Genomic DNA, 14,263 nt, shown 5'->3' on the forward strand with positions numbered 1-14,263 from the left:
AGCTTAATCAGAGCAGATGGCGGCTCGACATCGAGATGTCGTTCTCGCACACATGGGGGAGCTGGGTTTGAGACTAAACGCCAAGAAGAGTGTACTTTCTCCAGTTCAGAGAACCACCTATCTAGGCGTAGTGTGGAATTCGACCACGATGCAGGCACGCTTGTCTCCTGCTCGGATCGAGTCGATCCTCATGTCAGTCGAGAGAGTCAAAGAAGGCCAGTTACTCACTGTCAAACAATTCCAGAGATTGTTAGGGCTGATGGCAGCTGCGTCCAACGTGATACATTTTGGCCTGCTGCACATGAGACCCCTACAGTGGTGGCTCAAGTCCAAGGGCTTTTCACCGAGGGGAAATCCACTTCGAGTTATCAAGGTTACGCGGCGGTGCCTTCGTGCCTTAGACATGTGGAGGAAACCTTGGTTCTTGAATCAGGGCCCGGTGCTGGGAGTTCCTTCTCGCCGTGTAACGCTAGCGACAGATGCGTCCCTCACCGGTTGGGGTGCGGTCATGAGTGGCCACCCTGCCCGCGGTCTGTGGAGTGGTCGCCATCTAACATGGCACATCAATTGCCTAGAGATACTAGCAGTCTATCGAGCATTGAAATATTTCCTCCCAGACCTGAGAGGTCACCATGTGTTGGTGCGCACCGACAACACATCAGTGGTCTCTTATATCAATCACCAGGGGGGTCTGCGTTCGCGCCCCTTGTACAAGCTGGCACACCAGATCCTTCTGTGGTCCCAGGGCAAACTCCTCTCGATCAGAGCAGTGTATATTGCTGGGAGATTGAATGTGGGAGCAGACATACTGTCGAGACAAGGGCCGAGGCCCGGGGAATGGATGCTTCACCCCGAGGTGGTGAAGCAGATATGGAGAGTATTTGGCACAGCCCAGGTGGACCTCTTTGCGACTCAGGAGACATCGCAATGTCCCCTCTGGTTATCTCTAGTTCATTCAGCTCCTCTGGGACTGGACGCTATGGTACAGACCTGGCCGAGGCTTCGTCTGTACGCTTTTCCCCCTATCGCTCTGCTCCCGGGAGTTCTGGCGAAAGTACGCCGGGACGGGGCCCGTCTACTACTAGGAGCCCTGTTCTGGCCGGGCCGAGTATGGTTCTCAGATCTAGTCTCGCTCCTCGACGGCTCTCCGTGGGAGATACCGATCAGGACAGACCTACTCTCACAGGCGCAGGGCACGATAATTCACCCTCGCCCGGAGTTGTGGAAGCTGTGGGTGTGGCCCCTGAGGGGGCACAGCTGTTAGCAGCTGGTCTCTCAACCGAGGTTGTTGAGACCCTACTCCAATCCAGAGCTCCCTCTACGAGGAAACTGTACGCCCTGAAGTGGAAGCTCTTCACTTCATGGTGCAGAGACCGCCAGCTTGACCCAGCAGACTGCCCAGTTGGTACAGTTCTGGAGTTTTTACAAGCCAGGCTCTCTGCGGGGTTATCCCACTCCACCTTAAAAATTTACGTGGCGGCCATAGCTGCTTTCCATGTCCCTTTCAATGGTCAGTCAGTGGGTAGACACCCTCTAGTTACACGTTTCCTCCGCGGTGCGCTGAGGCTGAGACCTCCAGTACGATCCCGTGTTCCCCCCTGGGATTTGGTTGTGGTTTTGGAGGCTCTTTGTAAAGCTCCATTCGAGCCAATACAAGATATCTCAGATGGACATCTGACACTTAAAACTGCCCTGTTACTGGCAATCACCTCACTAAAGAGAGTTGGAGATCTTCAGGCCCTTTCGGTGGCCCCTACTTACTTAGACTTTGCCCCTGGTATGGCCAAAGCATTCTTATACCCTCGAGCGGGTTATGTTCCGAAGGTTCCCTCTGTGACACCACAACCTATCGTACTGCAGGCCTTCTGTCCTCCTCCCTTTCGGGAGCCAGACCAAGAGAAGCTAAACTGTATGTGTCCAGTGCTAGCACTGGACGCATACGTCCACAGAGCTGCCCTGTGGAGAAAATCAGACCAATTGCTTGTTTGCTACGGTCCTTCTAACAAGGGTTCTCCTGCCACCAAGCAGACCCTTAGTCGTTGGATAGTCGAGGCTATCAACGTCTCCTATGAGTCCTCTGGTCTTCCCCCTCCTTTGGGGGCCAAGGCTCACTCTACTCGGGGTATGGCGGCCTCCAAGGCCTTCTCAGCAGGTGTGTCCCTCTTGGACATCTGCAACGCTGCGGGGTGGTCCACGCCCTCCACATTTGTCCGATTTTACGATCTTGACATGCGAGCCACGACGGGCTCTTCTGTTCTCTCGTCTTAGCTGTGCTCTTTTGACTACACACTAGGCAGGGATTTGGAAGTCTGGCAGCGTGGGCACAACGTTCCCCAAAAGCGTTTCGACGCAGCTCGAGTTCCTGAAAAGGAACGTCTCAAGGTTACGTATGTAACCCTAGTTCCTTGAAGGAACGAGACGCTGTGTCGCAGAGCCATACTCCCGGCACCCCTGCCGGCGCTTGCTTCTCTAATCGAAGCTGAAGCCAGCTGCACGGCACGTGCTTTTATAGCTTCCTGGTCGCTACGTCACCCCGCCCGTGACGTCACGCCTTTCCGATGGACTGATTGCACACGATATTCAGAGTCGGTCTCGTCAGGGACGTTCCCCAAAAGCGTTTCAACGCAGCGTCTCGTTCCTTCAGGGAACTAGGGTTACATACGTAACCTTGAGACGTTTTATATTAGTTCATATAAATGAAAATCATTAAATATAATGTTTCAGTTTGGTTTGATTAATTATTAAATATAGCTAGATTTTTTTTTTTTTGAAAGTGTGTTTTACTTCTTTCCCTACACATTTTGAATGGATATTATTTTATAGTTTACGCCTATATTATGTTTAATTTCTGGTATTTAAATATAGCGTAATATCATGCACATTTAACATGAATTAAACATTATATTATATTATATTATATTATATTATATTATATTATATTATATTATATTATATTATATTATATTATATTATATTATATTATATTATATTTATTCATGGTCAAATTCAATTTAAATGTCTTCAGTATGACATTCTTTCACCATGTAATTCAGTTCAAGCAAGTCAAGCTTTGTTGGATTTAGAGTGAATCAGAACTGTGTCACATTAATTGTGAATCTAATGAATCTGAATCAGAATCAGAGTCATGCAGTTCAAAGGCAGGTTGAATGGACAATCCATCATTGTGAACTCCCCCAGAGTCTCTCAACACTTCTTTTCTTCTTTTCCTTTTCTTTCAGTGGATCTTTCTCTCCAGTGACTCTGGCTGTCCCTTTGTGTTAACTACTAGAGACACAACATGAGCGTGTATGGCCAAGGACAGTTCAAATGGAGCTCTTTGTTTTCGTCTGTGTGGCCACTTGGTCCTTGCACACCTCATTAGCTGTAGCCACCGCTGGTTGCCACAGAAAATGTGTGTCGGTTTGTATGTGTTGTTCCATTCCCCGATCCCCTGAAATGTTCAGTTTTTGAGGGACTGAGAACGGGTGGTTAAAAAATAGAGGCCAATAATCTCTTCAAGAGCTCTGTGCATTCTCTTCAAGTTCAGACCACAAAATAACATTGTCATGCACACACAAGCACACTGTAGATGTTTGGCAGAGTGTGTGTGTGTATGCCTGAGTTTGCATGAGGAGTTCCTTGAGGCCTTATCAATTCTTTAGCCACATGGCATTCAAAGAAATTTAATATCCTGATGGTGCCTGATGCTGATGTGACATGAATTCTGAAATGTGTAGTTGCTTAAACTTTTATTAAAATATGAACTTCAGTGTGTGTAACTTTGTAATCATACAATATGAATCACATACCTTGTAAAATGTGTATTTATATATTGTAAATGAAAATAAATAAATGTACAATTTATAAAGAATTATAATAAATAAAGCCATATTATTATATAATATTTAATATAAATACTATTAAATATAAATAATAAATAACATTTAAAAAGCGAATAACATCATATTAATATTACTATTTTCAAATAAAAGCTTATATTAAAAATACACACTAATGTTTCTGTGATATTAACAATGTTTTTTCTTTCGACTGTACTTTTTTTGGTATGCAGTGATAACTTAATAAATAAAGAATAAAGATTTTTAACGTTTTTTTTTTTTTTTCTGCGGGGTCTGTCTTCGGGGCCTTTTAGCAGGCCAAAGATGCCTTGGTGGATAGAGAGATGGTGCCCTGTTAAATATTCTGTAAAAATAAGTATTACATGCCTGACCTATAGAAAACATGTGCTTAGTACCAAAGTAATGTAATATACTCTATGTTGCGATTTAATTTTTTTCTTTCTCTGCAGAGTGTTACAAGCTCTTGGTGCATGAAGAAGATCTATAAAGTTGCAAAGACTAAAGTCTCAAATCCAAAGAGATGTTCTTTATCAAAGTAAAGTCTCTGCCATGCCCCCGTGGTCGCACTTCCAGAAAAATTGGCTGAAAAAAGACCAAAACCGGTCGATTGCCAATCGTGTATTTTAAGCAGAACTCTGTATTTTACACAGACTACATTGTAATCATTCGCTATCATGTCATTTGTTTGGAAGCATTTTGAAATCTGTGGGAAGGACACGGGCAGCCATTCAGCAATGGAAGGAAGGGTTGGGGGTTGTCGGGGATGTTGCGGCCTAATGGTTAGAGAGTCAGACTCGCAATCCAAGGGTTGTGAGTTCGATCCTCGGGCAGGCAGGAATTGTAGGTGGGGGGAGTGCATGTACAGTGCTCTCTCCACCTTCAATGCCATGACTTAGGTGCCCTTGAGCAAGGCACTGAACCCCCATCAGCTCCCCGGGCGCCGCAGCATAAATGGCTGCCCACTGCTCCGGGTGTGTGTTCATGGTGTGTGTGTGTTCACTGCTCTGTGTGTGTGCACTTTGGATAGGTTAAAAGCAGAGCACGAATTCTGAGTATGGGTCACCATACTTGGCCGTATGTCACGTCACTTTTTTTTTTTTTTTTTGTACCTCTCCGCACCTGCACAAGCGGAGACAGTGAAGGGATGTTCAGCTCAACTTCTCGCGTGTTGGATGAGAAACGAAACGGACTAAACTGTGACAAAACTGAAATGATTTTTTTTTTGTAAAGTAGAACTTGCATACACGTTTGAAAAACCAAGTAAATGTCAGTTCTGTATAGAATAATTATTTTTATTTTACCTTAAAATTACATCGACTTAATTTGATTTAAAATCAACTGCTGTAGCTTCGCGCCCTTCATGCCACTTCCCGCCGAAACGGGTGTGGCCCAACCTATAAAAGGAGCTCGAAAAGGCTGACTCACCTGATTTTTCATCTCTTCAGCGAAGCTCATGCATCGCTGGATCACGAAGGAAGCAAGCGCCGTCTGGACGAGCCACTTCTGAAGCTGCTGGCCTTCGCTGCCTTCCACTGCCGTTCCTGCTGCGCTCTCCGGCACACATATCCTTTCAATTCTGTTATATCCTACTGTTCTTTATGCGTGTGTGTGTGTGTTCGCCCTGCGACACACACTCGTAAAAGAGCTTGCGTCTTTTTTAAGATGCCTTCCTGCGGCTCGTCAGAGCCCCACTCAGCGAGGGAGACCGGTACGTCATCTGTGTCTCCTGCCTGGGTGAAGATCATGCAGCGCTCGCGCTCGCTGACGGTAGATGCCCTCACTGCGAGCTGTTGCCATGGTGACTCTGAGGACTCGCTTGGCCTTTTTCTCTGAGCCTGCATTCTCCGCTGCGCTGAGGCGCCATAAAAGCGCCGCTTCCAGCGGATTCCGGAACCGTCTTCAGCTCAACTGAGCTCGCCGGTTCGCCCTGCTTCACCGGCCTCCCCTGCATCGCTTCCCGATGGGCAGCGCCCGCTGTTTGCCGCCGCGTCGTCCGAGGAAGTCGATCTCAGGGCCGCGTCGGGGGAAGAGGACATGCGCTCTCTGCTAGCTTCGGGCAGTGAGGGCTGGGCGAGCTCCGAGGATCTCGCGCCCTCTGCTCAGAAGCCCAGCAAACGAGCTGACATCGAGAAGGAGCCGAGGCTAGTGCTCACGCTGGCCGCGACGAGTCTCGGCCTCGAGTGGTCTGCACCAGCGCCCCCCTCTCGTTCCCGACTGGATGGTAGTTTCCTTTCGGATGAGCGTACTTCTCAAATCCCGCCTCATTTCTTCCTGAGCTTCACGAAGAGGTGGCAAAGGCTTGAAACGCTCCATATTCAGCGCGAACTCATTCGTCTGTCTCACTAGCATTCTCCACACTGGATGATGCTAAAAACAGGAACTACCAGACACTTCCGCCGGTGGAACAGGCGATAGCGACGCGCCTTTGTCCGCCCTCTGCTGCTGAGCAGGCTGCGTCTGCACTACACACGATGGCTGCTTCTTCAAAGCGCCGGTGTACGGGTTCCGCTGTGGCCGAGCCCTCACCCAAGCGCGCCGCTGTTTCAGTTCCAGGAATTGTGACTGTCTCAGCGTTTTCTGCAAAGCGCAAGCCTGCACAGTTGCCCGCTTGCCTGCACACGAAGAAAAAAAAAAAAAAAAAAGCCGTTATCACAACAGCTTCAGCAACGCAGCTCGAGACCCCCGTTCTCGCTCTACCGGCCGTCGCCCTGCGCCGCGGGGACCGCGGCAGAGGATTACGGTGAGGCCGGGAGCCCCGAAGCCATCCTAAGAAAGCACCGGTGTACGAGTCGCCGCGGCCGAACTCTCACCTAAGCGCGCCGCTGTTTCAGTTCCAGGGATTGTGACTGTTTCAGCGTCTTTTGCAATGCGCAAGCCTGTACGGTTGCCCGCTTGCCTGCACACAAAAAACGTTATCACGGCTACCCAGATATTTCCCGAAAAGGTGTAATTTCTGGTGTCCCGGCCACGGCCGATGGTGCTATAAATGTAGTGACGATGCCCACTGCTCAGTGCCCATCTCCACATGTAAGCACAGCCCTTCACACAGGGCTCGCGCCCATAAAAGCGACTCAAGTCGATCGCGCACACTGCATAGTAAACGTGCCCACTCCTCAGTGCCCACAATCACTATGTCACACGCGTCATGTGGTTTCTGTAAAAACGAAACCTGTGCACGTTCGTCCGGCCACGGCCGATGGTGCTATAAATGTAGTGACGATGCCCACTCCTCAGTGCCCATCTCCACAAATAAGCACAGCCCTGCACACAGGGCTCGCGCACATAAGATCGACTCAGGTCTGTCGCGCGCGCCACATAGTAAACGTGCCCACTCCTCAGTGCCCACATACACTGTCACACACGGCGCGGGGTTTCTGTAAAAACTAAGCCCGTGCACCTGCGCTCTGCCCAGGCAGACAGCGAGTCGAAAGTGGTAAATGTGCACACTTGCAGCCCACAGTTACTTGGAGACATCACGAGTCCCACGGGACCCGCTCAGCCCTCCCCCAATCGGTTAAGCACCGGGATGGGGTCGAGGAGGAGCGATCTGCCCGCTGTGATCAGCGCGCTCCCCGCCTCAAATGCCACAGGCGTAACGCCCATGGTGCAGCGCACCCAAGCGCCGCCGTTGCCCAGTCAACAGAGCGTGCTTCGCATTCAGCCCTTAGCCATTCATGCAGATGCATGGTCAGCGCTTCCAGGGGTTTCGGATTGGGTGCTAGGCATTATAAAGAGAGGCTACTCGCTACAGTTTTTTCAACGCCCTCCGCGCTTTTTAGCGCGCGTCGAAACTATGGTCAAAACAGAAGTAGCACACATACTTCGGGCCGAAATATCAAAACTGTTGAGCAAAGGGGCTGAAGAGCCTGTGTCTCGAGCTCAAAGCGAGGGGGGGCTGTACAGCAGATACTTTGTGGTGCCCAAGAAAGACGCGGGTCTCAGGCCCATACTGGATCTTAGACAGCTTAACAAGGCATTGGTGAAACGCAGTTTCAGAATGCTTACGACCAGGAAGCTCCTCGCACAGATTCGCAGAGGAGACTGGTTCATGTCAATAGATCTGAAGGACGCGTATTTTCAAATTCAGATAGTGTCAAGTCACAGGCGATATTTGAGGTTCGCCTTCAAAGGCCAGGCATATCAATTTACATTCCTGCCGTTCGGCTTGTCCGTGGCTCCTCATACGTTTATGAGGTGCATGGACGCAGCGCTCACTCCTCTCAGACTCAGAGGCGTGCGAGTGCTGAACTATTTGGACGACTGGCTGATTCTGGCTCAATCACGAGCAGAGCTCGTGGAGCACAGGGCCGTTTTACTCGATGACCTCGAGATGCTCGGTCTCAGTGTCAATTGGACGAAGAGTTCGCTGAACCCCAGTCAGACGATACTGTTTTTGGGTATAGCTCTGAACTCATGTTCCATGACGGCGCGGCTGTCACCACAGCGCGCGTTGGGCATTCAGCGCGCAGCGAGTTCTCTCCGCTGCGGCGCGACCGTTTCGCTCAAACATTGTCAGAAGATGCTGGGTCTCATGGCCTCAGCATCTCCGGTTCTGCAGCTGGGCCTGCTCCGCATGCGCCCCCTGCAGCTCTGGCTGAAAGTGCGGGTACCGCGCGGAGCGTGGGTATCTGGCCGACTGCGTCTCAAGGTCGATCAGAACTGCGTCACAGCCCTGAAACCCTGGACAGCAAACGGCTGGTACCAATCAGGTGTAAGCCTGGGGACTTCCTCGAATGTGAGGATGGTGTCGACGGACGCCTCCACTTCGGGATGGGGAGCGCTGCTCGAGGGCAGACCGTCCTTTGGCTTTGGTCAGAACGGGAAAGGCTCCATCATATCAAATGTCTGGAAATGCTGGCAGTGGAGAACGCGCTGACGCACTTTTGTCCTCGAATCAAGGGCCGCCACGTCTTAGTCCGTTCGGACAACATGTCTGTGGTGTCCTACATAAATCGCCAGGGCGGTCTCGGGTCCCAAAACCTGTACGGGCTGGCGGAACGCCTCCTGGTTTGGGCTCAGCGCAACTTGCGCTCGCTGAGGGCAGTTCAGGTGCCTGGGCTACAGAATCTGGGTCCAGACAGGCTGTCCAGAGACAATGATCCTACGGGCGAATGGTCTCTTCACCCGCAAACAGTCCGGCTGTTGTGGGAGAGATTTGGCAGGGCGGAGGTGGAACTCTTCGCTTCCCACGAAAACGCTCGCTGCCCCGCGTTCTTTTCCAAGAACGAAAGCGCGATGTCACGGAGATGGCCGTGCTGCCCGCTTTATGCTTTCCCTCCCGTCTCCCTCCTTCCGCCGGTGATAGAACGGGTGAGAGAAACGAGATGTTCAATACTGCTTGTAGCACCTTTTTGGAAGAACCAACCGTGGTTCCCAGATTTGATGCAGTTAGCAGACGTCGCCCCGTGGCCAGTGCCGTTGAGGAGGGACCTCCTCTCGCAGGCCAGGGGTTCGATTTGGCACCCTCAACCAGAGTTGTGGTCCCTCCATGTGTGGGCGCTCAACGGTTACCCGCTGATCTCGCAGTGGGAGTGCTAAATACCATCACTCAGGCTAGAGCTCCGTCGACACGACGGCTGTATGCCTCGAAGTGGTCGGTGTTCTCCAGCTGGTGCACAGCTCGGGGATGTTCACCCCTTAGTTGTGAGGTGATGGAGGTTCTCTCCTTCCTAAAGGAGCTGTTGGATAAGGGCAGAGCCACATCCACGCTCAAAGTTTATGTCGCGGCCATTGCAGCGTTTTCTGAAACAGCACTCGGTCAGTCAATAGGAAGGAATGATTTGGTCATCCGCTTCCTTAGAGGAGCTAGGAGGCTGAATCCTCCCAGACCTCCGTCAGTCCCTATGTGGGACCTCGCGGCGGTTTTGGAGGCCATGAAGGGTCCCCCTTTTGAGCCTATCCAATCAATTAGCCTCCAGCATCTGTCGTTCAAGACAGTATTCTTGTTGGCTCTCGCTTCAGTGAAGCGTGTGGGTGACCTGCACGCGCTCTCGGTGAGCCAGTCGTGCTTGGAGTTTGGGCCTAATGACTCAAGGGTCATGCTCAAACCTAGGCACGGTTATGTGCTGAAGTCCCTCAACACGCCGTTTCGGGCTCAGGTTATTGCCCTGTCTGCCCTGTCGGTGTCAGGAGAGGATAGAGACTCGAGTCTTCTTTGCCCTGTTAGGTCTTTCGACAGACTGAGCAGCTGTTTGTCTCGTTCAGTGGACGTTCCAAGGGAATGGTTTCGAGACAGACTCTATCCAGATGGATAGTTGACGCCATAGCATTAGCTTATGCTTCCAGGGGCCTTCAGTGCCCACTGGGCGTCAGAGCACACTCCACAAGGGGTGTCGCCTCTTCGTGGGCGTGGTCTACTGGGATCTCCTTGCAGGATATATGTATGGCGGCAGGTTGGGCCTTGCCGTCTACATTTATCAGGTTCTATAACCTGGAGGTTCCCGCCTTGCAAGCAAGGCTGCTGTCGGTATAGTCGAATCAGGGCCCTGAGGGGAACTCTGAGTTCATGAGTGTTATGCACTCCCGACTGTTATATGGGCAGTATTGCGTAAGACCCGCATTGCCACATTGGTCAGGCCTTGCCTCGGCTGTGTGATGTCATATTGCCGCATCTGCGAATGCTGCTAGATATGGGACGGAGGGCTTCCCCCCTTCCTGTCCTGGACTCTCTGTGAGTCCCTCGGGTGACTGTGCACTGTAAATCCTGGGCGTTGCTTCAGGTTTATTGGTGTGTGATCCCTGCACGCACGGCGTTTTACATGGGGTTCCCGTAGCGTCTTAGCTAAGACGCAGTACGAGAGAGCTCTCGTAAGAGAACGTACTCGGTTACTAACGTAACCTCAGTTCTCTCTAGAAGAGCGAACGAGTACTGCGTTCTCTGCCGTGCGTACGATTCACTCTGGTTCGCTTCGGCGATGAAATAAATCAGGTGAGTCAGCCTTTTCGAGCTCCTTTTATAGGTTGGGCCACACCCGTTTCGGCGGGAAGTGGCATGAAGGGCTCGAATGTTGCATCAGCTTGTGCTCGATAGGCTGAGCAGTTGCCGCAGAACAGCCAATGAGCAAGGGAGCCGTCTCGCCTATGGCTGTGTACTGCTGCAAATGCGCTTTACAAAAATACAAAATTAAGGATAATTTTTTTGCTTCAGTATTTCGTGAAAAGAGACTTTTCCCGTAGCGTCTTAGCTAAGACGCAGTACTCGTTCGCTCTTCTAGAGAGAACCGAGGTTACGTTAGTAACCGAGAACTTTCATTCAGAGCCGCGCAGACACGTTCATTTGCATTCGGGCTCTTTTTGCAGATAGCAAGCATATTAGTCCTAATATTAACGTTATGTTGTATAAATAACGAAGCATATTCTACATAAAATGAGGAGTTAAATCCCATTGATTAAAAACTTGCTATCAAATGCTCACTCTACTGGTCATTTTCAGCGCGCGCAGCTCAAAACAGAAATGCAGAACATTAATAACTACTGTCATATAGGCTAACTTTATAATGAAAGGATTATTGTAAAAACTGTGAATTGTTAGGGTTTCGCTGACGTTTAGTGTTAAACATCTTTTAATCAAAACATAAAAACATTAGTTACCCCATTTGTATCTGCGAGGCATTTGTTACACATTTTCCCTGTTTGTGTTAACATCAGTAATAATGGCTGTCGAATGTCTGACTTGACTCTATGTATTTTGCCCCACCCCCAAACCAATGATTCGACTATCAGTCGAAAATCAGCAAGATTCGAAAATTCCGATTCGACTATGAAAATCCTTAGTCAGGGAAATTTTTATATTAATTCATAGTTTTTTTCATGAAAATTAGTACCTACAGAAGTACTTTAGACCACCTATGAAGACCCCTGATGTAACAGATCTCATACCTAATCACAAAGACCTGTAAATAATCAACTTACAGTCACCTGCAGCTTTAATCTATGCCAGCGGTCATTCCTTTACCCAGAGTTCATTGCTGTCCCACATGTTCAATATTAAATGCTCAGTCATTTTAGTTTCCTTATTCACACACACAGACACAGACACACACACACACACACACACACAAAGCAGCTCATAACGATGGAAGAGCCAGACAAACATCTGTTTTAACAATGAACAGGAGGAAAGATAGAGAGAGAGAGAGAGAGAGAGAGAAAGAAAGAAAAGGGAAAGAAAGAGAATGAGGAAATAAAGTGAATTTGGTGTCAGTGGGAAAAAAGTTCAGAAAAGAAATGTGTTTCACTGTTTTACAGACAGTTAGGGATTTGTATCAGTAAAAGAAGTGGATGAAAGAGTAAAAAACTTTTACTAACTTACCTTCCATCTTATGTATGTGTTTGTGCATGTTTGTGTGTAGGACTACACCAAAGAGCAGCTGGCATCTGTCTATTGGGCAGTTTTTAATAGCTAATATGAACATGTGTGTGTGTGTGTGTGTGTGTGTGTGTGTGTGTGTAAACTTGAGAGTGTGTTTTGAAGAATGATCGTGTGCTTACACTTCATTTTTATAAATGATATGGCACAGCGCATCAAAGGGTTTGGGAACAGATCAAACAGAAATGAGAGAGAGTTGTTTCAGAGCGGATGAAAAATGAGATGAATGATGAAAGAGAAGTTTCTTCTTTCGGTCACTTCATTTCTGCATGGTTTTAGATGCTTTACCAAAACAAAGATTTGGTCATTTTTGAACACTGTTCACCAAACAAACTGCATAATTGTTAAAAAGTATTTTTCAACAGTGGTTTTGCTTTAAACCCAGGTTTTGCAATAGACATCAAGTAGAGATCCTGTGTAAGCCCAGCAACAAGCAAAAATTGACAAGTTTGCAAACATGTAAAAGGCTGCAGATGTGTGATTTGCTGGCTTTACAGTTAGATTGTTTGATTTGTCTCTTGAATTTCGACGGTTTCATGCTCTCAGCAGCCAACAAATTGTGGTCGAAATTGTGACGTAATCTTGGTCATATTTACTTTTTTCATTGTTTCGAGAATATCATGGTGTCTGGCTAATTTGGCTTGTTTTTACCAATTCACAGATGTTGTTGCAGCAAAATATCTTTTTTGATCCAATATTTGACTTTTCATGTCAACAACATATTAGAAATTTTTAATATTGGTTTGAAAATATTGTTTTTTGTTGTTGTTTTATTTTTTGCAGTCCCAAGTAACTTCTACAATTATTCGGTTAGGTACATTATACGGTACGTTAGCATTGATCAGTCGAACACCTCATACTGTATCTCATTTTTGAATTTACTGTATCACTGTTGACTCTGATCTTATGCTGTTAACTAGTTGCCAGTACTGTATGTCTTGATGGTCATTGTGTCAGACTCTGTTCCATGTTTTGTGTGTGTTCCTGTCTCCATTGTGTTCTATTCCAGGTGTTCACCATTTGCATTTATTTGTCCAAGGTTATTTCTATGTTGTATCATTAGTCCCGGGTGTTCTTCGTCCTCCCCTCATCAAGTCCTCTATATATGTGCTCCCTGTTCTAAGTTTCTTCATTGGCTGTTATATGTCTTCTGTGAGTTCATGTGTTTTCCACGTCTTTTTTTCAGGTGAGCCACGACCCAGTCATCTTTGCGAGGGCGTTTATGCCACTCACCCTCGCCAGCTCCCTCGAGGGGGAAACCCTCACGGTGCAGTTCCAGATCAGGATGACGTTCCTTCATCTCACGGAGCTCCCAGACTTGAAGGAGACAGTCATCTGGAGAGTCTCTGATCTGGAACCCCTCCAAGGGGTCCCCAAGTCAATCCCGCCACCATCCGCGGCTCACCCAAGCCCGCCGCCGGTTCATATGCAAGCCAAAAGGACGTTAATGTTGCAAGCCAAAAGGACATTAATGTGGCAAGCCCAACAAACATTAATGCGGCAAGCCCGTCAGCCCCAAAACTTACTCCAGTGCCCGCTACTCCAGAGCTCACTCCAATGTCGGCCCAGGCACCAGAGTTCGCTCCAGTGTTGGCCCAGAACACATCTTTTCTCCCCAATCCAAAAGAGGAAATTAGGGGTGAGGAGAAGGGTGTCAGCCCAGGCCCCAGAGTCTGCTCCAGTGTCAGCCCAACCCCAGCACGTGGCCCATGGAGGGCTCCCGATCCCCAGTTAAGCCCAGGGTGGGCTCCTGTTCCCGAGTTAAGCCCAGGGAGGGCTCCTGATCCCCTGTCAAGCCCAGGAAGGGGTCCAGGCCCTGAGTACAGCACCGTAAATTTCCCCAAGTATTTTTTTTTGGTGGGGGGTTAGTAAGGTGGGGGCTGGGGTAGCGGCCTCGGAGACTGTTCTGCCATGGCCTCCTGAGTCCCCTGCTCCACCATGGCACCCTGAATGGGGCCACTGTCCTTTGTCTGTCCTGAAGGACCTTCAGAGCACCTACCCAGGTGTTCCTCATCCTCCCCTCATCAAGTCCTGT

At 48.9% G+C, this 14,263-nt stretch overlaps 1 protein-coding gene across 1 annotated transcript in view; it reads left to right on the top strand.

Moving 5' to 3' along the window:
- Positions 1-14,097, top strand: part of LOC132115180 (uncharacterized) — a 30,122-nt gene extending 16,025 nt beyond the window's left edge. The window contains exon 3 of the mRNA XM_059523576.1: positions 13,415-14,097. Coding sequence (XP_059379559.1) covers positions 13,415-13,963 — 549 coding nt within the window. The 3' untranslated portion in view covers positions 13,964-14,097. The remainder of the gene's footprint in view (positions 1-13,414) is intronic.
- The last annotated feature ends 166 nt before the right edge of the window (positions 14,098-14,263 follow it).

The sequence above is a fragment of the Carassius carassius genome, chromosome 34, assembly GCF_963082965.1.
Source record: "Carassius carassius chromosome 34, fCarCar2.1, whole genome shotgun sequence".
In the NCBI taxonomy this organism is placed as follows: domain Eukaryota; kingdom Metazoa; phylum Chordata; class Actinopteri; order Cypriniformes; family Cyprinidae; genus Carassius; species Carassius carassius.